At 38.8% G+C, this 23,256-nt stretch overlaps 1 protein-coding gene across 4 annotated transcripts in view; it reads left to right on the forward strand.

Annotated features, from left to right (window-relative positions):
* The window catches only part of NDEL1 (nudE neurodevelopment protein 1 like 1), a 39,307-nt gene extending 17,015 nt beyond the window's left edge, over positions 1 to 22,292 (forward strand). For 2 of the 4 annotated variants that reach the window (XM_075216935.1, XM_075216934.1), the window contains exons 2-11: positions 3,275 to 3,369; positions 5,205 to 5,358; positions 6,219 to 6,367; positions 9,214 to 9,350; positions 10,796 to 10,969; positions 12,549 to 12,640; positions 13,117 to 13,274; positions 15,054 to 15,088; positions 17,872 to 17,988; positions 20,581 to 20,666. In XM_075216935.1, coding sequence (XP_075073036.1) covers positions 3,287 to 3,369; positions 5,205 to 5,358; positions 6,219 to 6,367; positions 9,214 to 9,350; positions 10,796 to 10,969; positions 12,549 to 12,640; positions 13,117 to 13,274; positions 15,054 to 15,088; positions 17,872 to 17,988; positions 20,581 to 20,588 — 1,107 coding nt within the window. In that variant the 5' untranslated portion in view covers positions 3,275 to 3,286 and the 3' untranslated portion in view covers positions 20,589 to 20,666. Of the gene's footprint in view, positions 1 to 3,274; positions 3,370 to 5,204; positions 5,359 to 6,218; positions 6,368 to 9,213; positions 9,351 to 10,795; positions 10,970 to 12,548; positions 12,641 to 13,116; positions 13,275 to 15,053; positions 15,089 to 17,871; positions 17,989 to 20,580 lie in introns of all 4 variants that reach the window. The other 2 variants (XM_075216937.1, XM_075216936.1) reach the window with 2 other exon arrangements.
* The last annotated feature ends 964 nt before the right edge of the window (positions 22,293 to 23,256 follow it).

Below are 23,256 nucleotides of genomic sequence, written 5' to 3' on the forward strand. Positions count from 1 at the left end.
TAAACAGGACTCCAGGGGATAAATGTATCAAGCTGAGAGTTTTCCGAAGGGTTTTAAAAGTGGAGATGTTAGCTAGAATCTGATTGGTTGCTATAGGCAACATCTCCACTTTTCAAACCCACTGGAAAACTCTCCGCTTGATACATTTACCCCCAGGTGTTTAGATCTTGTTTAATACTTGTGGGTTGTAGTTATTAAGATGCCCAGATAAAGCGCTCCTTTGGAATTCAAAATTGAGTTTCAGCAATTTTGCAGTTTGTGGAGAAAGAAGGAAAACTAAAGCATCTGCTCTAGTATTTACCTTGTATCCTGATACATTATTCTTTTATCCTACAAACAGGTTACATAGCAAGGCTTGAGGTGTTGCTAGAGTTAATAATCATCCGCAAGTAGCGAGATTTTGTATTGCTTGGTGTCAGTCTGAATTTCCTTTATATCTTGGCAGCTAGAGGTTCTATACAGTAGGCATATATTAAGGGACAAGGGCAACATTGTCTAGTAAAATTGCTCTAACCAAGCACGTATTAACAAAGCACGTTGGTCAACACTGAGATTTTGTGCTTTACTGAAACTTTCTACAGTTCTCCATGCCCTACACTATAATCCCTATCATCAACGTTTGAAAACTAAACAGCCAAGTTAGACTATGAAAGGCTTTCTCTGTATCTATTGCCAAACCTACTGATGGGAGTTTTAGCTTGTTAATATAGGAAATGAGGTTTATAGTCTTGCTAATATTGTTGTGGACTTGCATAGTAGGGACAAAGCCCTGATCAAATCAATCAGTTGAGTCATATTTTTGTTCCATCTTTTTGCCAGAACTTTCACAAAGACTAAATTTCAGTGTTCAGCAGGGAAATGGACATGATGAACATTTATTAGGTTTGGGAATATATATTAGGGTTTGGGAAAATAACATTGGAGAAAGTGGTATCAGAGTGAAATTGTCCCCCCACCCCTGCATAGCAGATTACTCTTCATTTCATCATCCAAGAACCATTAGAACTGTTCCCCCTTTGAATATAATTTAGTAAGTAAAGTGCTATATAATACAAAGCAATTACTGCTCCCAGAGCTGTTCTTATGACATTCACTAATCAGGCTTATTTAACTTTTAACCAGGGTTTCTATGTGAGAGTGTGACTCTTGCCACAGTAATGGCATAGTGCTGAGGCTACAAGCTGAGAACAAGTTCTGACTTTCCTTGTTAATATACTGTGCAATTGCTGTATTGTGTGTAGCCCCACCCCTAAATACTTTTTGTATGGGGCTCATACGACTTAGAAATTTGCTGCATTCTAACATTTGGTTGTGTCGCCCATTTTGTGGTATTTAGTTTAGTTGAATTTGAGTGTTCAGTAATCTCAGGCTACAGCTTTCATGATTTTTAAATGGACCGGCTTCATGTGAGGAATATTGTAGTTGTACAGTAAATGATCTATTCCTGTAGACACAGGGATGGACGGTGTCATATGACTGTCACAGTGGCTGCTGTAGATGTGTTACTTGCTCTGTTCAGTAAAAGTCTGTGAAGTCTTGTCTAATGTAGTGTCAGTGTTTTCGGTGCTCTGTATAGATGCACTGCTACAGCTATTTCATACTCTGAGTATAATCGGTCGCCTTGGAGATCTGATCTTTAGAAAAATTTTTGGACTAAAACATTAAATTGTATGTGGTCATACAGCTGCTTGGTGACTTTTTGAAATATCCAGTAGAGGCTATATGGAAATATATGTAAATATGATAGTGTTGACCTAGCTGAATTGTTGCAGTAACCCCCAGTAGTTTTTATCTTTTACTTGAGCAAATATAATATATATTTGAAACCCAAACAGGTTTGCATATCCTTCTATGCTTTATTTTTGCATTTAGCCAAGTAGGAGCTTGTACTCGCTGTTATTCACAGAGCTGTCTGCATTATGTTGCAGTGGAATGCGCCCATCAGAGCTGTATTGGCCCTCGGGGGAAAAAAAATAAAAAAAATCTCTTCTCTATGAGGACCACACTGTCAGTGCTCTCCTTATTGCCAGTGGTGCCGGCTGCATCATTAGAGTGCTTCTGGCTATGTTGCTGGTCCCTCCGAGGTTGTCATGTGACTACTAGCAGTGCACACTTCTGCTCTCTCAGTAGATCACTATTTTGAGGTCTACCACCACATTATTCACTTACTTGTGAACATACCACACCTAAGCGTACCAGTGACGGCTCTATCATATGGTATTTTTTTTTACCATTTACTGTAATGCAAACAATACATTTTAAATTATATTTATAGTTCTTTATGCTCCTATAAGAACTACTTTAAAGTAGGACTACCAAGTTTTTTTTTCCCCTTTTAAATAAGTACCTTTATTTTCTATTTTTTTATTTTTTTTTACTACTTATTGTCCTTGGCTTTCCTGCTATAGAGCATTCTCATTTTCAGTACCTCTCTGGATGGCAGACAGTAATGGCTTCCACAGGGTCACAGCATGTTGTCGTCATCATCATCATTTATTTATATAGTGCCAACATATTCCGTAGTACTTTACAATTGGGGACAAATACAGTAAGAAACAAGCTAGGTAAAACAGACAGATGTGAGAAGGCCCTGCTCGCAAGCTTACAATCTATGTCAGGGATGGCATAGAATGGCACAGAGTAGACGCATAACGCATTGTGTGGCTGCTAATAGTCAGCCTACTAAATAGACACTGACTCGCAGCTCTCGGCATGCCATGTAATAGCAGAGGGGAAGAATGTGACAGTGAAAAACAGAGCTCAGAGAACATACCAAAGCCACTCTGCTCACTACATCATATGTCACATCACTGTTGCCATGGTAGTCTCATAACAATGTGCAAAGCCTGAAGAATTATCAATCATTAATAATAGCCTGAAGAAACAAACCTTGGATAAATGTTTATTAACATGATTGTTCTCAGTGACTTAGATTTAAAGCAGCAATCCCATGGAAATAAAAATGGTGCTTTTTAAATCTTTCGGTCTACTGTTGGCAGAGACTGAAACTCACAGTGGTGGTGACCTGCAGCAACAGGCTCCTGACTTTCCTTAATACATTTTGTGTCCACAAAAGTCTAGAGAAACAGGCGGTCTTCCTAATTGGTCTGATTTTTTTTTCATGTGTGTTTTGCTGGCTCAAATACTTCCCCCTAAATATTTTTCAGAAATTTCATTCCATCTGGAAAAAGCCTTTGTTCTTGTTATGCACGTGTTCATTCATGTCCACACGCATCTATTCTCCATCAGACAAACAATTTCTTCATTTTTCTAGATTTCCCTAAACATGGACAATGAACTCCCAGAGTTTCTGAGCCCCAAAGAAGAAATAGTCTACTGGAGAGAACTGTCCAAGACTTACAAGCAGAGGTATGTCAATGTCTAAATGCTACCTGCTACACTGTGTTATCTCAAGCCTCATACATGGCTGTTTCCTCTGCACCAAGAAGCTTAACCTGCACTGTAAATAAGAGTTTTCGTTGCCTATTATGATCATCCTAGATTTGTAAGGACTCACATGGGCGTATTCAATTGTTCCTCCGGCCGCCGAAAAAACGAGCGCGTTAAAACTATTACCGTTTATACGGTAATTACTCGCTGAATTTCAGCTCGCAGCTCCCTGAAATTCAGCGAGTAAATTACCGTATGAACGGTATTTACGCGCAATATTACCGTATAAACGGTAATGGTTTTAACGCGCTCGTTTTTCCGGCGGCCGGAGGAACAATTGAATACGCCCCACAGTGTTCTGCAGCACTATACAGTAGGCAAAACAGAGCATAAATAAAGCAGGGAGATACAAGGTAGACAATAAATTCAGACTGGAAATCAGTTGGCTGGGGGGCCCTGCTCATGACATAGCTTACATTGTAATGGAAGAGGGCACAGCTGAAATAAGAGGAGCGAGTGTGGCTCAGAGTGGATATTGGGACAGTTGCGAGTGCGCATTAGTGTGAGTAGTATCCTTGGGAGTAAGGTAAGATCTAATAAAGAGATGAGTTTTCAGAGAGTATCTGTGAACGTGCGTTGGCGTTTCTTAGCTCTGTGTGTCAACATGCTAATTTAGTAGTAAACGCTAAGATCATCTCCCCTACCCCGTGATTTAGGGATTTCTCTTTACAAATAATAGAGGGTATTTAGGGAGATCTATATTGGTGTATTTAGCGCTCTCATACCAGGGTGTCCACGCAACTCCTTGCATTGACTCTATGTTTATATATCACATTCACTCAGAGATATATTAACCCCATAGCTCATTAGATAGCTATTTACAAATCATCACTAGGGGTTTCTCTCAATTACATAGATATCTTGTTAGAGATATAATTTATCATTGGAGATAATATAGGAGATTCATTTGCTATTAGGAACCCTTAGAAAGGAAACTTATATACCATTTTCCTTGTTACCTATAATTGTTTAGGAAACGCTGAGACCATCTTCCCTACCCCATGATTGAGAGATTTCTCTTTATATAAATAGAGGGTATTTAGGGATTTTCATACTGTTCCACTCAGCGTTTTTATACTAGGGTGTCCACGCAACTCCTTGAAACAACTTATGTATATATATTATACTCTCTCAGAGACACATTAACCCTATAGCTCATTAGATAGCTATTTAAAAGTCACCACTAGGGGTTTCTCTCAATTACACAGACATCCTGTTAGAGATTTAATGTATCATTGGGGACAATATAGGAGATTTATTTGCTATTAGGGAACCCTTAGCCAAGAGATATATATATTATCTTCCTTGTTACCAATACATTTATATATCAACCTACATTAGCGATACCTTCTATTTAGAATCTATTAACCATTATAGGACCACCGAGCTAAGTTTGCAGTGGATCTGCAATTTTATCCATTTTTGTTTTTGTTTTTGGTTTTAATATTTCGCCAGCTTTTGGGTATAGGATGAATTATCAAATAAATTTTAATGCATATCAATAAAATTTTATTTTATTTAAATAAATATACTCATCCATTGTTCTGAGTGCCCCTCAGTCACCTGCTTTTTTCTTTTTCTTTTGATATACAATATCCTATTAGGGCCATTTTTCCCGGTTATTAAATTGCATCCCTTATCCATACATTCATGCTGCCTATACGTGTAATTGTTTGGCTCTATGTACATTTCTTTAATCTCCTTGCAATGTAATATATTGCAAGCATACGATCTCATAACTGATTAATTCTTAGTTACCAGGAAGCCCGTGACGAGCTTGTGGAGTTTCAGGAAGGGAGCAGAGAGTTGGAAGCAGAGCTGGAGACACAGCTGGTGCAAGCAGAACAGAGGAACAGAGAATTGCTATCTGACAACCAAAGACTGAAACTCGAGGTGGAAACGTTAAAGGTGTGAACCTGACTTTGCCTGTTCTTTTTTTTCTTTCCTTGTTGAGCAGGAGGTGAACATCTTGTGTGTGTTGTATCAGTAGCAAGAATCGCCTTTTCCACCTACATTATGCTTTGTTTATCCACCTAATGTAGCAAAGTCCCTCAGGACAGTTCAAAGAGTGAGGAAGAAAATGACTAATGCGTTCTGTTTGAAATATTCCTATAAATGAAGTTGTGAATGCTCACTTGATATTTGGCAAAAGTGATGTTTGCAATGAAGATGCTCGTTTACACCTATCCGATGAGGTTTGTATAGCTTAACATGCTGAATGGGTAGGGTGTTCTTCCTCCCCAATCCAATTAATTTGGGAATTTTCTCATGTACAATTAAATGACACACAATGGTGCTGTACGTGACTAATAAAGATTATATATATGTTGAAATATGCTCACAAATGTATATATAACTTTGTTTCCAAAACTCCTTCTTTTCAAACATGGTCCAACTCCAACATATAATACCCAGAAGAGAAAGAGGAAAGTCGCAAATACATATCACGTTTCCATTGTGACTTTAGTGGCTGCACAGTGGTTAGTATTGCTGTCTCACAGCAATACTAATCAGGGCACACTCTGTGTGCAGTGGAGTTTGTATTTTCTCTCTGTGTTTGTGTGGTTTTCTTCCAAATGCTCTGGTCTCATGCCACAACCCTGAACAAGTTGTTTAGGTTAATTGAATGCTGTACACACACATACACACTAGTGTGTATGCGTCTGTGTGGTAGACTGTAAACTTCAATGAGACGGTGGCTGCCACAAATGAGATGATTTGTTGAATTTCTTTACTAAAAAGCCTCTTGGTACTATTCCACTCCACAGGAGAAGCTTGAACATCAGTACTCACAGAGCTACAAGCAGGTCTCTCTCCTGGAGGATGAGCTGGGCCGGGCTCGGAGTATCAAGGATCAGCTCCATAAGTACGTGAGGGAGCTTGAACAGGCTAACGATGACTTAGAAAGAGCCAAACGGTGAGTTACATACTGGTGTGCAGGTCTGTGTTCCTAATGAGAGTTTGAGTGTCAGCAAAGGGTAAACATTTGTAGTGAAATTTTGGGATTAAAGTAAAACTACATTTCTTGCTATCTAGGTTGCGTGAACCACAATGATCCTCAGTAGCCCCCTCCCTTCCCTCTGGATGCCAGGTCATAAATACACCCTTTTTCTTGGAAGGATGTCTGGGAAGCACTGTGGGTAAAGGGTGGACTGAGGACGCATTTAAAATCAACTGCTTTATAGTATATATTGGAAGTTATGGCTTCAGGACAGGCCCTTTTGCACCACTTTACAATTTGTCAGCTTAACCTGTATTAAGCTATAGTCCATACTGTGAGTAGAACATCTCACAGCCAGGACCCCAAGAGCTGCAACTAGAATAGTCAATGTTGAAAGTAGAACCGCTTACATCCGGGATCTGCACTGTAGTACTCGGTTGGATAGCTCTTTGTTAAAGACAAAAACATAGTAGTCTAGAAATAGGGGTGCAATATGGAAAATGAAAATATTGAAGGAGAACTCCCATATTGATATATACCTATTGTTTTATGTATACTCATATTACATAGAAAAGGTTATAATAGGACTTGAAATTGGCATGACATGAACACAAATTTGAGTTGGTTTCCAAATTATTTTGGACTTTTTTTTTTGTTGAACTCAGACTGTGGGCAAGTGTGTGATATGTGAAAATCTAACCCTATGTTTCTTTATATTCTCCTTTGTACTTTTATAATATACATATCGGTGCATAACAATATTCAATTTATAGGACCTTACCAAGTTGCTATGATCATACTAGTAAATCTGCTTGTAGAGCTCACGAATTAGTATAGTTCCATTTCTCTTCTCCATCTGTTTATCTCCTCTCAGGTTGAACCTGTCAATCTTATTATACTAATTCACTCACAACAAAGTAGCTTGGAGGTGTGGCCTAATTATTAATTTCCTTTATTTATAAGGCGCTGGCATACTATGCAGCGTTCACTGAGGGGATCATGACATAAATTACAGACAATGACATGAAACAGCATGTAAAGATGGCTCGGCACAAATGACCTTAGATTATCAGATGTTTGGGGAACCCATAAGGAAGCGGAATAACAATTGTAGAAGCTGGAAGTGTATGTTGTACAACGCAGCTGCTGGTGGTGCGTTATGGGTGAAACAAGGAGAGACAGTATAAGGTGGAGATGGCCTAATAGCAAGGTATATGATGATATTGGGGGGTGGACTATATTGTAATTAGGGGAATTAGCTGGAAAGGTCAGAAAAGAATAATGACAGTGCTGGCAAAGTGGTGACAAGCACAACTCCCTTGGTTTGCTCATTGCTTTTACAGAGGAATAACTAAACATATATCAAGTATATATACTCGCCTTTAATAATACTGCACAGTTAACCACAAAATATGTTTGATGTTAGTGTCCCTTTAATTCACTGTGCACCTTTTGTGTGCAATATTTCTGTGAATGACAGAAGTCAATGAATGCAGATAATGATTTTTGTAAATAGAACAAAGGCAGATAAGGTACAAACCACAGGTGTGTTGATTTGTACTAGACTATAGTATTGCATAGTGATCATAAACACCTTACTGTCCACTAGAGTGCTCCTAATGAAGACGTTCATTACAGGCCTTATGTTGTGTATGGTTTTTAATTTTTGCAGAAAGCATTCTAGATTTTTAGGACTCTTACACGTGAGTGTTGACAAATGTTTAGCGCAGACAAAACCTTATGCTTTTGTCATTGCTTTTAACAGAACATTAGAAGTGTGTTCGCAAAGCCACACTGCAGTCAGTGCATGTTGTGTGCTTAATGATTAGCCCCATAGATCTCCATCACATTGTACAAGCTGTAACGCTTCTAAATGCTGCGAAACTGAAAAAACATTATGCTTGGCAGAAAATATGTATGCATGCCAGTCTTACATTCTTTTCTGTTCTATTGATGTAAACGTGTATATAATGCATAATATTCATGTCCCTGTTTATGAGCCCTTAATATTCTTGTTCCAGTTGGGGAACACAGTACAAATTATGGTATTAATTGATCTGTAACCTAAGGTTAACTTTTTGTAACATTATAGCCACATCGCCTCTTCTCCCCTTGTGATGCAGAGCTTCATTGACCAGCCCTGCTGGGTGCCCCTGCTTGTGCATCCTCACTGACCAGGTCAAAGTGCCAGTTGGCCTCTTCTTCTCATTTTCAGACCTAAAGATGGCTTTGATTGTTACACTGTACGACTCCTCTGTATGAGGATTTTGGGCAAGCCAAAGATGGGACCTCTATTACTTGGAGATAAATGTTTCCCCAGCAGGGCTTCTCCCTGAGACCTTACACAACAGGGAGAGAGCTGGCGTAGTAGAAATTGACATAGGCGGTAGGAAACATGTGTTCATTATAGTTTTACTGGTCTCTAATTAGCAGGTAGTAAATTCACATGATAGTCCTCAAAAGCTGTATTTAAGTAGGTGAGACTAGTTTTCCAGGTAGCAACGAAATGTGAGCTAGTCATTTGCTATTAAGATACTTTACACTCTCCAGTCCATAATTACTCTGTGAAAGCCATGTGGCTAGACTGCTTTACACAACAGGAAGAGGTTCTATGGCTGTGCTATTAGCGAATTATTAGGCTGTAATGTCATTGTTTGGCTGGGCAGACCTTAATCTGCCCTGAGATGTTTGATTTGACAAGGTCTTAAAGGCTTATGGCCAGAAAAAGCCAGGAGCACTTCTTAGTTCCTTTCCTTCCTTTTGTATAGAACATTTCTGAAGGTGTAAACTGCTAGTTAATACTTTTATCTATCTGTGTGCAGTGCTACAATCGTATCTTTGGAAGACTTTGAGCAAAGGTTGAATCAGGCGATTGAAAGAAATGCTTTTCTAGAGAGCGAACTTGATGAAAAGGAGTCTTTGATGGTGTCTGTACAGAGATTAAAGGATGAGGCACGAGGTATGATTTATGTTTGGATCATAATTAACCTTTACTCATTGTGGACAAAATGTTTGTCTTTGTATGTGAACATTTTTCTGCACACACCCAAAGGTGCTACCAGATCTTAACTTGACGTACTGTTCTAAATATATCTCTGGAATTTATTTAAAGGGAAATATTTTATCAAAACAATGTGAGACACGGTGAATAGAAAACATTTGTAACTGTATTTCTTATTTTTTTGTAATTTATTAAGTACCTTAAGTCTGTTATTGAAAGATAATCATGAAATGTACACTGATATTTTCATCTAAACTAGTGTTCTTGTTGGCCGTGCTCAGGGGAGAGTATTGATTTGATAACTTTATTTACTTTAAAATGCTATTACTTTGCCAGCAAATGTGAAATGAAAATGAATGCTTAAATTGCATCACCCACTCTTTATTAAGTAACCAATCCTTCTCACTATATGTTAACATATTAATGCTAGAGCCTGCTCTGTCACTTTCAAAATAGTGTGGATGTTAGTTGTGTACTGAATGTGCCTCCTGATTGGACAGGAGCCATGGTCACCCAATCAGTGCCCTGCATTTGATATACACTTCCCACCCTAGCTGTTTTATTGCCTAGAATGGCCTTTGATCCTTCAGCTGCAAAATGCCTCTGCTGCTCCTATGGACTAGAGTGATATGGTGGCTGGAATATGGCAACAGCCAGGGTTCCCTTACTAAAGTGATACACTGAGAGACAGTTGATTTAGAGTAGTGGTTCTTTAAAAGTGATCCACCATTTTAAATCCATTGCATCTAGTCGGGGCTACATGTGCAGAGTGCTGTTTTACATTTAATTTACTTTATTTTTAGCATCCTCTGGACAAATTTGATAAAATATATTGATAAACTGAAAATAAATGGATAGAACTTTAATTGCTACAGCGTGCATTATAGTATTTAGTAATTATTTTGGGTACAGTTTTTTAATATGGATATAAAATCACTTGTCATTTTTTGGTGTTGTCTGCACTTGTACTGTAGCTGTATTTGATGGGGAAGGGCATCAAAGGCCCTATGTCAACTGGCAATGTCCACAGCACAGGATTATTTGGGTGTTTTATGAACATTTTAACAAATGACACTTGCACCATTAAAACCTTTCAGAGAGTAATCATCTGAAATGTTTTCATGTGATTGCCATAAGCAGGGTCAGACTATATTGGGGGAATTCAACTCAACCCCCCTAACACCGCATCATTAAACCTATTACTCTTAATCCGGTCATTTTAACACGGAGTTCTGAGCTGTTAGCTAAAAGCGGTATTGAAATTACCGTATTGATGCTGCTAATGCGCAATATTAACGTAATATTGGTAATAGTGCGCAGGTCGCGTTACGTTTGGTGGTAATTCGCCAATTGAATATGACCCTATATATGTGTTTTTAATAATTTGTGTTTTTTTGCGGTAGATTTAAGGCAGGAATTGGCAGTACGTGAAAGACAGACTGATGGAACAAGAAAATCCGCCCCTAGCTCCCCGACTTTAGACTGTGAGAAGACAGACTCTGCCGTCCAGGCCTCTCTCTCGTTACCTGCCACTCCTGTAGGCAAAATCTCAGACAACAGCTTTACCTCTCCGAAAGGTAGGTCTTCCCCATTTAGTTTCATAGGGTTTTTTTATTTCAATGTTGCATCAGCCCGGAAGACAGAAGGCAGCATCTAGACCTCTCCTTACCCGTTTGCTGAAAAATTATCTTTTACTAGAATATGTTACATTTTTTTTTTAGACTAGTTTACATTTGCCTTTTGTTGCCTATAATGTACTAAAGATGCTCTCCCATCTTTCTTTTGCGGTTCATGGTTTCTGGATTGTTGTTATTTTGCTTAGAGGTTGGTACTTTTGGGTGAAGAGTTGAAACATATTTGAATAAAAATACTGCAACATTTTTAAGGCCCTAAATAGTGTACAAATAACAGCAACTTTGATTTGGTGTAAGGAGGTTGAAACACAGGAAACTTACAACATATATAGAATCTACACATCATTTCTCTAAATGCCTCCTGCAGAATTCTTTCAGACCTATTTTTGACCTGCCCCAACAGATATCATCCATGTAGTTTTTGTTTTTACTTGTTAATCTTTTAGTGTTTATCCTCCAGCACATTTAAATTATTTTTCTGTTTTTCTACCATGTCTGCTAGTTGTTATTTCCATGCATCAACAATTTCAGTAAATATTTTACAACATTACTTCTGAGCTTTTCCATCACCAATTTAAGACTTCAGATCCGATAGGGACTTTTCAATTCTGCTTGAGTTGTCCCTCTCTCCATTTATACACATCGAATGTCGGGGCAAATTATTGAAGTATTTGCCCTGCAATACTTATCACTCCTGGATATAGGGCTTGATTACGCTCATATTTGTGCTACAAAAAGGAGTGAATACCAGAATTGAATAGCTACTCCGGCATTCGGCACATATAAATGACATGCATGGCAACTCACATAGAATTCAATTCCTCACTTATTATATAGCTCCATTTTTGGAAAAGATTGCCTCCGTTTTGAAACATTTTATGTTGCCACTTTATCTTCATATATTCAAGCAGTTTATACGAAGTTATTTCATACAAAGTTGCAAGCCGTAGGCTATTACTTATGTGCTTAAGAATGTGCACCATGTATGTTAGCCAACCTTTAGAAGCCTATTGATAAGTCTATTGGATCTTCTCTATTTTAATACATTCCCCTTCTATTGCTAAACATTTTGCCTATGTGTGCAAGAATTTTGCTAGCCCTATTTTCTAGTTACCTGCCTACAATGTTTACTCATTTTACAGTTGTCTGAAATCAACACTGTGAAATATCCTGCAGCTATTGAGTGGCATAGAAATATGCCTTGTAGGCAAAGTTGTGATATATCATTGAAATCCAATTCCCTTTCCCGGTGAGTCTGCAGAGTTCTGTAGCCTTTATGGCTTATCTGGTGCTCTGGGGCCGAATGCCAGCTCATAGGTACTTCTAATGAAGAGGGTTCAAAGGTATTTAGGAGCACGAGAGGAGAGAGTGTTTAAGTTCCTATTAGCTTTGTCGTTGCTTTCAAGTTTCCTAAAAGTGTCAAGATAACCACGTGAAGGCCAACATGGAGCAGGAAGTGTTATATGCGCATGATGCAGACTGCTATTTCTGTGGACTAAATGGCACATTTGTCTTTTCTTAGGTATACCAAATGGATTTGGTACCACCCCACTTACTCCGTCCGCCAGGATATCTGCACTTAACATTGTTGGGGACCTCTTGAGAAAAGTGGGTGTAAGTATTCTAGATTTTGTATTTGAGACTGATTATTTGAACTTTGCATCTAACAATAAATAAAGTTAGTTTCCAATAAGAACTATCAGAAGTTTTCTGGTTTCTTAATAATATTGCACCAATGTAATGCAGTCCTTTGCTTGCACAGGGTTCTGTGGGAAAAAAAAATTATACAACAGTCTAAGGTTGCTCTTGAGGAAGCTGGGAGCAACAAATATTTATGGTGAACCTGTCGCAAACACAGGAAAAACAGAGGAAGCAGCCATTTTGTGGACCAATATTCATGATAACCTAGCATTTGTCAGTGACCAGTAACATCACAAAGACATTTCTTGGCTCCCTCCATAAAATAGATGCCTCCACTAAGTGTAAAGGACCTTGTTTGGACAGCCCAGTCAGGGGTTATGATAAAGATGATTCATAGTATGTGCTACCTTTTTTATTATTCCTACTTCTGCTCTTGCACCTGTCCGCAGGCCTTAGAATCCAAGTTAGCAGCATGCAGGAACTTTGCCAAGGACCAGGCCTCCCGGAAATCCTATGTACCTGGCAGCTTGAACAGCAGCAGTAGTAGCATATTAAACAGTGGGACAAAGTATCCCTATCCAGGGCACACAACATATTTCGATAAAGGGTGAGTTTTAAGCTATTGTATTGATCGTGGTGGTCCGTTTATCCCCGAGAAGATTTGTATGAACTAGTTTCTGAGCTTCATATTTCAGAGCTATCGTGTGTGTAACATGAGCTTTTTTTATGTAACATGAGCTGTATTTTGCTTCCATGAAACCACTTTTGCTCAGTCACTTCCTGTTTATGCAGTTCTGTCTGTAAATAAGCCTCACCCTTTCACTTTATACACATCACTCTCCTCAATGTTTGTACACAGCTTGCAAAAAGCCTATGGAGCAATACTCACATATGAGGATATTTAAAGAGGAACTAAGGCTAAAGTCTGTATGCCATGGCAGAGGATGTGTTTACCTTTACTAAGATGTTTTTACGACTAGTTGCTTTATGAATCACATGTGCTGCCAATCTGTTTCTTTGCAATTTGTCTATCAAATATGGAAAGCTGTACAGTGTACTCTGTACACCAAGACTACTGACTGAAATATCTCACTGTACTTGAAATCGTTCTTCTGCCTGAAATTTCCAGTTGAAGACTCAGAAACATTATGTTGCTGCCATTTCACAGTGTGTGAAAAACTAGTCTTCCTAAGCAACATCTGTATCCATTCAAACTGTACCTCTCCGTATAGGAGGGGGAAGGGGATTGGTTGAATACTGGCAATTACCCCTTTCAGGTGTCCACGACTCAGGATTGTGCTGTAGTAATTGCAACTGTTAGGGGCTAACAAACTGGACTGCTCTGTTTACATGGATACAGAGATTTGCTAAAGAGACCGTTCTCCACAAATTGTCATATGGTAATGACCATGTGTTGTCTGAGTCTTTACCAGGCAAGAAGTGCTATTTCAAGTATCGGGCATTGTTTCAGAAAGAAACAAACATAATGATTTTATTTGGCACCATCTATTTGATTTGAGATGCCTTTTAATGCCATCTCCTCACCAATACATTTTTGTCTGAAGAACAGATGAGACTGATCTAAGACAGAGAACATTCATCTCTATGGGGAGTTACCATTACAGGGCACACAGCCATCTCGCCAAAGTCTGAGACCGAATAGGTGCACGGAAAATAGAACATGCAGTATTTCCCCCCGTCAATGTTGTCATCTTTGGAAAGACGGCCATGTGCTCTCCGCAGAGATCAATAGTCTGCACCAGATTCAGTCTCCTCTCTGCAGTCAAAAACAGAATGGAGGAGAGGCTGAATTAACGAATGGTTGTGTACACATAACCTTATGCTATAATACAGATTTCTTCTTAGCCGTGTTCCTGCTTTTTACCTGATTTGGTGGTCCCGTAGGTGGCTACAACAGTCTACTCATTCTTTCAACAGAGAGGAGTTGTTGAAGCCTCTCCTCTGTGTATGCATTATTTGCATAAAAGGGAAGTTGGTGAGGAGAGGTATTTACAACACCGCTGCCTGTTTGTAAAAGTGACAATGTTTTTGGAGAGGAGTGCATCACTACATTATTGTAGTATTCTCTACTACATCAGAAGCTACTGAACTCCACCCTAAACTACATTTTAAATTTTGAGTGGAATTCTTCTTTAAAGAATAGTGCATAGCTATATTCTTGCTATTTGATGTACAGTTGCCCCTCTGACATGTCATGCACCGGTCTTACTGATAGATTGGCAGTAGAGGTGGTGTTTTGTTTAAGTATTTTTCTTTTCAGACTTGGCTCCTAGTCCCAGGTAAGTGGCCATTAGGTGAATTTGGGCAGCATTTTAATTGCATCTAGATGGATGGAATAATTTGTCTTTCTTTTCCCCCCCACTAGGCAGGAAAAGGTCATTTTCCCCACGTTGTTCATGGGTAATTGAACCTAACGATAAGGTTGCATGTTGGTGATTACCTCTGGGTGCCATTTTAACACCTCTCTTTAGTATGTCCAGACTAACCGCATGGAAAGGCTCTCTGCAGTTGTAATGCTTAAAGGCCTTTTTACAGTTTATCTAACGGATGTCAGGGACATTTATTGGCAAATTGCATCATGTACAGTTGCAAATGGTTTAAACAGTATAAAGGCATCAACCAGTGATATTGGGCGCTGTAGAAGTTTGAGCAAGAACAGTGACGTGTGTTGACATTTGGAAAGGTTTATACATACAGAAAAGGAGCCCTACACGTGAGGCTTATTGCAGAAACGCAGGATAAGCAGAGTAAGATGGATGTTTCCAAATACAGAATTCTATAGCTTTATAGTCCCCTGGATTGGGAGCTCACGTCTTTCCAATGAGTGTAGAACTCTCATTAGTGGAAGGAGAATTTTCTTGTGCTGTGGGTGTTAAATGAATACTGCATCTGTAATATCCATTTGTCCAGTATGGAAAGGCATTTTATCATTTTCATAAATATTAATGGAAAAGTTTCCATACCATAACAGAAGTTAACTTGTTTGACACTGGAAGTAGCCACATTGTCTACCTTCTGTCAAGAAGTTATTGTCCTTGACTCTGAAAGATTCCCAGCAGTGTCCCTATGTTTCCAATCGCAGACTTCTATATCAGCCCTTCCATCCAGGAAATGAATATGTTTACCAGTTATGTGGTTAGGAAGGAGGTTAATCTGGCCATCTGCCTTGTATTGGGGTTTTCTTTTGCCTTCAACTGGATCAGTCGAGTTTATTAATGGTTAGCGGGCTGTTTTTTCATTTCATTATTGAATCCTATCTATGTGACCAAATGTATTTTTAGGTTTAGAAGTTCCTGAAACGTTTACATATTTACATATTTTTGCATGTGAATGTAAGTAGTAGCTCTTTTCAACAAGGCAACTTACAATGTATTTTTGGAGGCCCATTAACGAATAAATAGATCCTTGCTGACCAAGACATTGGGGAGTGAATTGAAATGCATTGAATGGCAGTTTGGCAAATCCAGCAATGAAAAACAATTGTCTTGTATTAGTACATGGCTGGAGTGTGGTTGCTCAGTTAGTTCTTGCCACGTTATGTGAATTTTAGATGGTTTGCCAAAAGCCTTGAGGTCTTGTTACACAAGTGAGTACATATTAAGCAGATGTCATGTGAAAATATGATTCGCTAAGGCAATATTTTTCTTTAGGGGCTTTATAACATAGTGCATACTTTACAGAGCTCTCCTTGCAGACTAAAAGCATGTCACTAATGAACTGATTGCATTGCATGTAGGCAAGAGTTGCTTCTCAATAAGTTCCAATATTCAGAGTAAAGAGGTTCTCTGTGAGACATTACTTAATCCTATACTAAAGATTTATAGAAATATAAACTTGAAATACACTTTTCTACACAAATAAGTCACGTTTTCCTCTTTAATATAAAGAGCACAGCCCCAATCATTGTTCTGTCGCTTTCCTGTAGTTCAATCACATCCCTTCGGTGGGCTTGTATGAGAAGCCGGTGTCTGTCTCCCCTGCCTCTGTAAGTGGAGGAGACCTAGCACTGACATGGTAACTTCCAGTTACTAGTTCTGTTGCTCTGGGATATTTGGGTATAGCGGGGAAGGTCTCAACACATCACTTTTTGTATCCAAAGAGATGCTTTTATGTAGCTCCAGCCTTGTGATGCTAGGTGTTTAGTTAACTATGGAAACCATATAATTGTCAGGAAAAGGAGCCTGAATTTATGTATAATAATGACTTCAGTGAAATTAAAGCATATGGAATTTAGAAAATGTTTTTATTTTTTTATCAAACCCCTCTACCCTTATTTTCCTTTAGTGCTAGGATGACTCACCAGTGGCGTGGGGGACACATTTAGTAACCCATGATCACATCACTGAAACCAAGGGATTGTTTTCTTATTCCTGTAAATGTATTTAACCTACTTCACTAAATGATATCACAATTTTCATTCCCCTCCCCACAAATCAATTCTACCTTACAAGGCAGTTTTCTGTAGTAGGACAGTCTTGCCTGTTTCCTTTGCTTTTCAAGTTAATGTCAGTGAGGTGGGCTGGTATACGGAGGTATGCTGTACCGCCACTTTTCCTGCTTTCATTGTAAAACTATCCTATTCCTTTCAATTACATTTTCCATGCCGTCACTTCTAAATTTCCCAGCTCCCCATTGGTTATGGTTATTGCCAAGTAGCCAACAATTTTTCTCAAGTAAACATCTATGGGATTAGCAATGTGCAGATGGTAATTTTAAAGTGATGATCTTGGACATTGCAGTGGATCTCATTAGGAAGACATACCTAGACTGATTGTGGGTTTTTATTTTCTTCTGATAGTTTTTCCATAGTTCTCTATCTCTGGAGTCATTTTACTCACAAGCTAACTCTCTGCATAGACAGTAGTAGCAACAAGTGGCATCTACAGGTTCTACACCAAAATCTAAACTAACTTATGAACCTTACAACCAAATAATGCATAATAAAAACTGTTTATTTCCAATGAAGTAAAATGCAAAATTCCATTACATTTTACATACTAGAAAATGTTATCTTTAGCTTTGTAGCATGGCCCTGTCATCAACGCAGGCATAAAGGTTGAGCATGGGTGAAGCATGGGAAATAAGCTGTGTAAAGGTGACTGGTGCTCTGTCTGTCAACATTTGGCTCTGTGTATAAATGGTATAGAAGTGATACTGTTGTCCACCTTCTCTCACGTATATAGTGGATTATCACAGAGCAGCGGCTACACTGTCAATGGAGCAGCGCTTTCCATACACTGTACCTTATCCATTAAACACCAGAGTGATAAACGGAACATACACTAACATTTTAGGAAATGGTATGTCTGCGTATTCCTTTCTTTGTCAACAATAGCTGATATTGAGACCACCTCTGTCTCCAATGTTTTGCTTTCTAGACAGTAGCTGGAGGAAGTGTAAAGTATGAGCTCTTCAGGGTAGCGACTTCCTTCCCAATTGTCTAACTTAGCACACATTCTTTTGTACCTTCCTTGTCTCCATGCAGACTGTGCACATTAGTCTCAGCCTGGCAGCACTTGTCTTATGTGTCAGTTAATTTTAATAGGATTATCAAGTTTAAACAAAGCCTGAGACTTCAGGCAGTGAGGTGCTGTCATCATGATCATGCTGTAACGTAAGGGTTTTGTAAATCCAGCAGAAGTGCTAGTAACACTGAACCTTATTCACAACACAGCTGGCTGTGTGTTTAGGGGTACATGAGTGGCCAGACTCTAGTTTAAAGTCTCAATATGAAATATTTGCAGGTTCAAGTAACTTGTAAAATAACTGAAACCACAGAAACATATATTTTCAAATGTTTAAGAGTTTTTAAAAAAGTACAAAAACCGTGTGCAGGTCCAGTTACATTAATGTTCTAGCTGCCATCATGGCTCATGGAAGAGACAGTTTGCATGTGTTAGAATTTATGTATCATGTTTGGGAAGAGCTACAGTCACTCAAGGGCATTGGTGAATACTGATGCACAGGGTAAAGGTGCTGTGACCTATAGCAGTTAAGACAGAATATGGTTTCAGCATGCACCAGCTGCTGCAATTATTATTCTACTAGCTAATGTATCGAGTACAGAGCTGCGTAATATGTCAGCTCTTTATAAATCACAGTGAATAACTTTCTGTGTCTAGAATCATATATGTATATAAACTTACTTTCCGAGTGTTCGGTATTGTTCCAATACTTCCCAGTTTTAGGCTCTGTGGTTCTCGTTGTGTTCTTTAAAAGACTTTGTTTACAGGAAGTCTGTTGTGTCGTGAAGAGCTTCCTCAATAATATTTTTTTCAAAAGGTAACAAATCTTTTATATCAAGCAAATTATGATCCTGATTGCTTGAAGTATACTGGGCATCCATGCACAGTGGTGGCAGTCAATAGTCCAACCATTAATTCAATTGAAGCTAGTGACTGCATTCCAAAATGTCTCATGTTAAGTCACTGGCTCTTAGTGGATTGATGGGCCATAGTCTCGTGGTTAGTGCTTTGGTTATAGGTGTATGCTGTACATTTGGTTAAGAAGCAGGCGGGTGATAATAGACTGTTTGGTATGCAAATTCTCTGTACTGTTTGTGGTATCTGACAATGCACACATTTTGTGACTTCATTCTAACAGAGCTCCCCCCCACCCCTGTTCTGTGTTCAGTGTGGGCAGTTGCTGCCCTGAGGATGCACTGATAGGTGCAAAGTCCCCTCCTCCCATCCTGTGACATTACTGTTCAATTGACATAAATGCCTGTGTGCAAATGACCATTTATATTGTGCATCCTTGTCCTGTCCTGCCTTTAGTGCTTTTACTGATTTTGTGAAATGTAAGTATGTACTGTGCACTGGTAGCTCTGTTATGGTGAAACTACAGAATTCCTGGAAGTAATACTATTTATCTTGACTTATTTTATTTTGGTGTTAAAAATCAATAAGTTTTGTGTATATTGCTAATGTTGGGTATAAGCAACTATTCTGATCTACTTGCCTGTTTTCAAAGTTTGGAATGGATCTACAGTCATGAACTTTTTCAGTTCCCAGAATTGTATTATTGTTTGCCTATTTATTAACAAAATTGCCGATAGCATTGCTGAGCAGCCGTTTATCTTTACATATATTCCTGCAATCCTCCTCTTTTACAGCATTGTGCTTGTGGAGAACTTGTCATTTTCAGATTAAAAACTCCATGAAAAAGTAATGGGCGGTGTATACTATGCTAATATTAAATCAGTTATACATGCGGTTTGTCCAATCTGCTGGAAGCCAAGGTCTTAGATTACCTGTGTGGGTCTCTTGTGCGCTAGTCCCACACGCTTGATTCAAATTCACAACTGGAGTATATCAGCGAGGGGCATCAACAACTCCCACATTTTACGTACTAGGTGTTTTAGTTCTTGGTTCCACTCCTTCAGGGCTGTAGCTTGCAATGCACATTATGAACATGGGCAAAATTTAAGACCTATTTATAAATGCGTTTGGAAGATGACCAACAGTCACCCATATTAGCCTGTGTGTTGGGATAGCGTCTCTCCATTAGAATAGACCCCACTGCTCTATCCTGTCCTGGTGGCAGGATTGTTTTGCCAGCATTGCAATACATCCATTTATTTCCAAAGCTGAAATTACACAAATTTTTATTTTACTTTTAAAAACAGAATTGCTTGCAGATTGCCATTAGTATTAAAACAATTCTAAACTGGGTTAAACTTTCTTTTCCTTGTGCTTTTGGTCTATTTAAATTTTTTTCATTTACATAGATGTAGTTCCACATAGTAAATTGGCCTGTTTTGTGCGTGGTAATGGGATGGAGTTGCTTATCCCTAACTTTAATCAATGTATTATCCGGTTTTAAAGATGGGAATTTGAATACTGAATATTTGCTTGTTATCAGTGTAGTAATTTTCTGTTTTGTGTCTGCAGGGCAGTGAACGGCTACGATCCCCCAGGTATTTTAGGATCACGACCTCCATCCCCGCCTGGAATGCTCCCTCTCAGTGTATGAGCTTAGGAGGCAGAGGACAGACTCTAATCTTTACTCTTCAGGGTTTCTCTGCGGTAATTTACAAAAGAACAAAACATGCTTTACTGCCTGGGGAAGGGGTGCCACAGCAGACCCCCGGTACAGGAAAGTGGTTAAATTATATTTACTTCAGCTGGAAATGAGGCTGCGCAATATGCTCTCTGCTGCTGCCACCATCTTGGATGTTCCGTACCACCGCTTCTAAGACTTTCCTCCTCTTGTGTCCTGGTTTGCTGTAGTGCTGTGAACTGGCCGTGGCATCACTTTCAGACTCGACACAACCATTCATATTTAAAGGTTATCTAAATCTCACGGCCACGGCAGCCGCCTGTAACGTGTTGCTGAGGCTTTTTTGACGCAGCAGGTGCAGAAAATGGACATTTAATGGGGTCACTCACCTGCCAAGGATGCACAAGGCTGGGGTTCCCAGCCCCGAGTACTCTTGTTTTTCCTCTAATCTCGTACAGGGTTGCAGCTGAGTTTGCATCAATCAGAATGTTTTTATTTTCTTGGTTCCCTCTCCCCACCTCACCCTCTTTTTTAAACTAAGCAGTGTTGACAATGTAACTTCGGCCGTGTCATCAAGCTCCATGTTTGTGTTAAACCTCCAAGTCTATCTCTTGTCGTACCCTCAGTACCTGTAGACGCCCTGTCTTGTGAAAACGGAAACTAAATCCTCCCTTCAAGTGTAAAAGCAGAATACACAATAAGTCATTATTTGTATATAGATATTTCACATAATTTTTGCCTGTTCACTTAAAAGAGAAAATATACCTTTATTTTTACCCAGTTCCATTTAACTGGGCACTGACATTTGTTCAAGGGGTGCCTGTCACCTACCTGGTAGAGCAAACATTTTGTGGGCTGATCCAGTATTTCTGAGAATGCAGCCAATCCATTCACTGGGGAACCAGGGGAGCCGCTAGCTCCTAAAGAATTGAATACCCGCAATCTCATTGATATTGGTTTAGCCCTCAAAATAGCTGCCTCCACTGTATGTATGTAACAGTTGCACTTTACACCTGCTTTGTAGTTTAAAGCTTAGGTTTCACTGACTAGTATCTTGATCAGATCGGGAAAGATAGTGAATTTTTCCTAATCTATGGGGCTTATTTAATAACAGAGCAATTCTGTGCTAACACATTACAAGCAACCAGATATCCGCCTAGAATAGAGCAGTGTAGTCAGACTGCTAAAGGATGCTTGCATGTTTAGTTACTATGCCAACTGGCAGTAGAGTTTCAGCTGTCTGTTTACAAATTATAAAATAGGCAATGAGCACTTTTAGGGGGCTAGCCCACCCCCTCCTACATAGTCTTATTTAAATGGGCCTTGGTTTAAAATATGGATACTTTTCTCAATTAAAATCCACTGCTGGGAAAGTTGTTTCTCTCTCACTACATATTAACATGAAATGGTTCTGCATATTATTTAAAAGCACACTTAATTTTAACACCCCCAATCTCCCTTCCACTGAAAATCCGTAAAAAAAAATTATACATCTCCCCCACCTCTAATTTCTTTTCCGATGTTCTTATTGTTGAAGTTGTGATATGACTGTTTACATTTTTTTTCCTGTTTGTTTTTATTGTATATAAATTTGTAAACATAATATTTTTTGCCTAAGATATTTGTACATAACTTGGGCTATGTAGCTATATATTTATTGAAGATTCTATAAGGCATGTTTAAAAGAAGGGCAAAGTGTTTCACAGCTGGTACAAAGTGCAAATAAGTATCAAAACTGTCTGACTATCATGGTGTGCAGCTGTCTGTCTGAAACGGTGGCAATTTTAGAAAGGAATAAAAACCAATGTAAAAAAAAAAAACAAGATTAATTTCTGTCTAATTATTGTAAAATCTCTGATGCTGTACATCTTCATGATGGCAAAGCACAACCTGCAGTAGGTAAGTGCACTAATGCTCTTCTAGAAATTCCATTTTGGATTAAAAAGGGATGTTTACTTTTGGATCATGCATTTCACCTCTGCTTTCCCTGGGAACCCCATTTTTAGCGGATACTGCTCCCAAACTGCTATATTTGTAGGAGGGGAATGGGTTGAACCATACCTTGAGATGAAATTATTTGAATTTATGGTGTGGCATAAGACCACGTGATTGGTAATCATGGCCGTCCAATCAGGTGACATACTCACTTCCTCATTTCCAGTCCTTGCAGATTTTCAGATGATCTTTACAGCTATTATCAGGTGAGTGTCCTCGGATGTGGCAGGTAAAAGTAGATTTATTTCCTGAAAAAGAATCACTGCTTTCCTGAATACTTAGTGGCTTGTTCCTGAAAAATCTGTCCCACATAAGACTGTATCAATAAATGAAACCGCAAAATTGTAAGCTAAGTATGCTTCTCTTATATATCACATTAATAATATGCAGTTGGAAAATAATAAAAATAACTGGAATAGTGCACTACCTTCTATCCTGACACAGGGGCTGTGTCCATCAGCTATAACTAAATTAAACCAATATCTTCAGATAAAGAACCCATATACTCGCATGTATGAATAGGTGTCTGTTGCATAAGGTTTAAAAATGTTTAATTTTAGGGGTTTTCTTGT

Source organism: Mixophyes fleayi, chromosome 6, assembly GCF_038048845.1.
Source record: "Mixophyes fleayi isolate aMixFle1 chromosome 6, aMixFle1.hap1, whole genome shotgun sequence".
Classification (NCBI taxonomy): Eukaryota; Metazoa; Chordata; class Amphibia; order Anura; family Limnodynastidae; genus Mixophyes; species Mixophyes fleayi.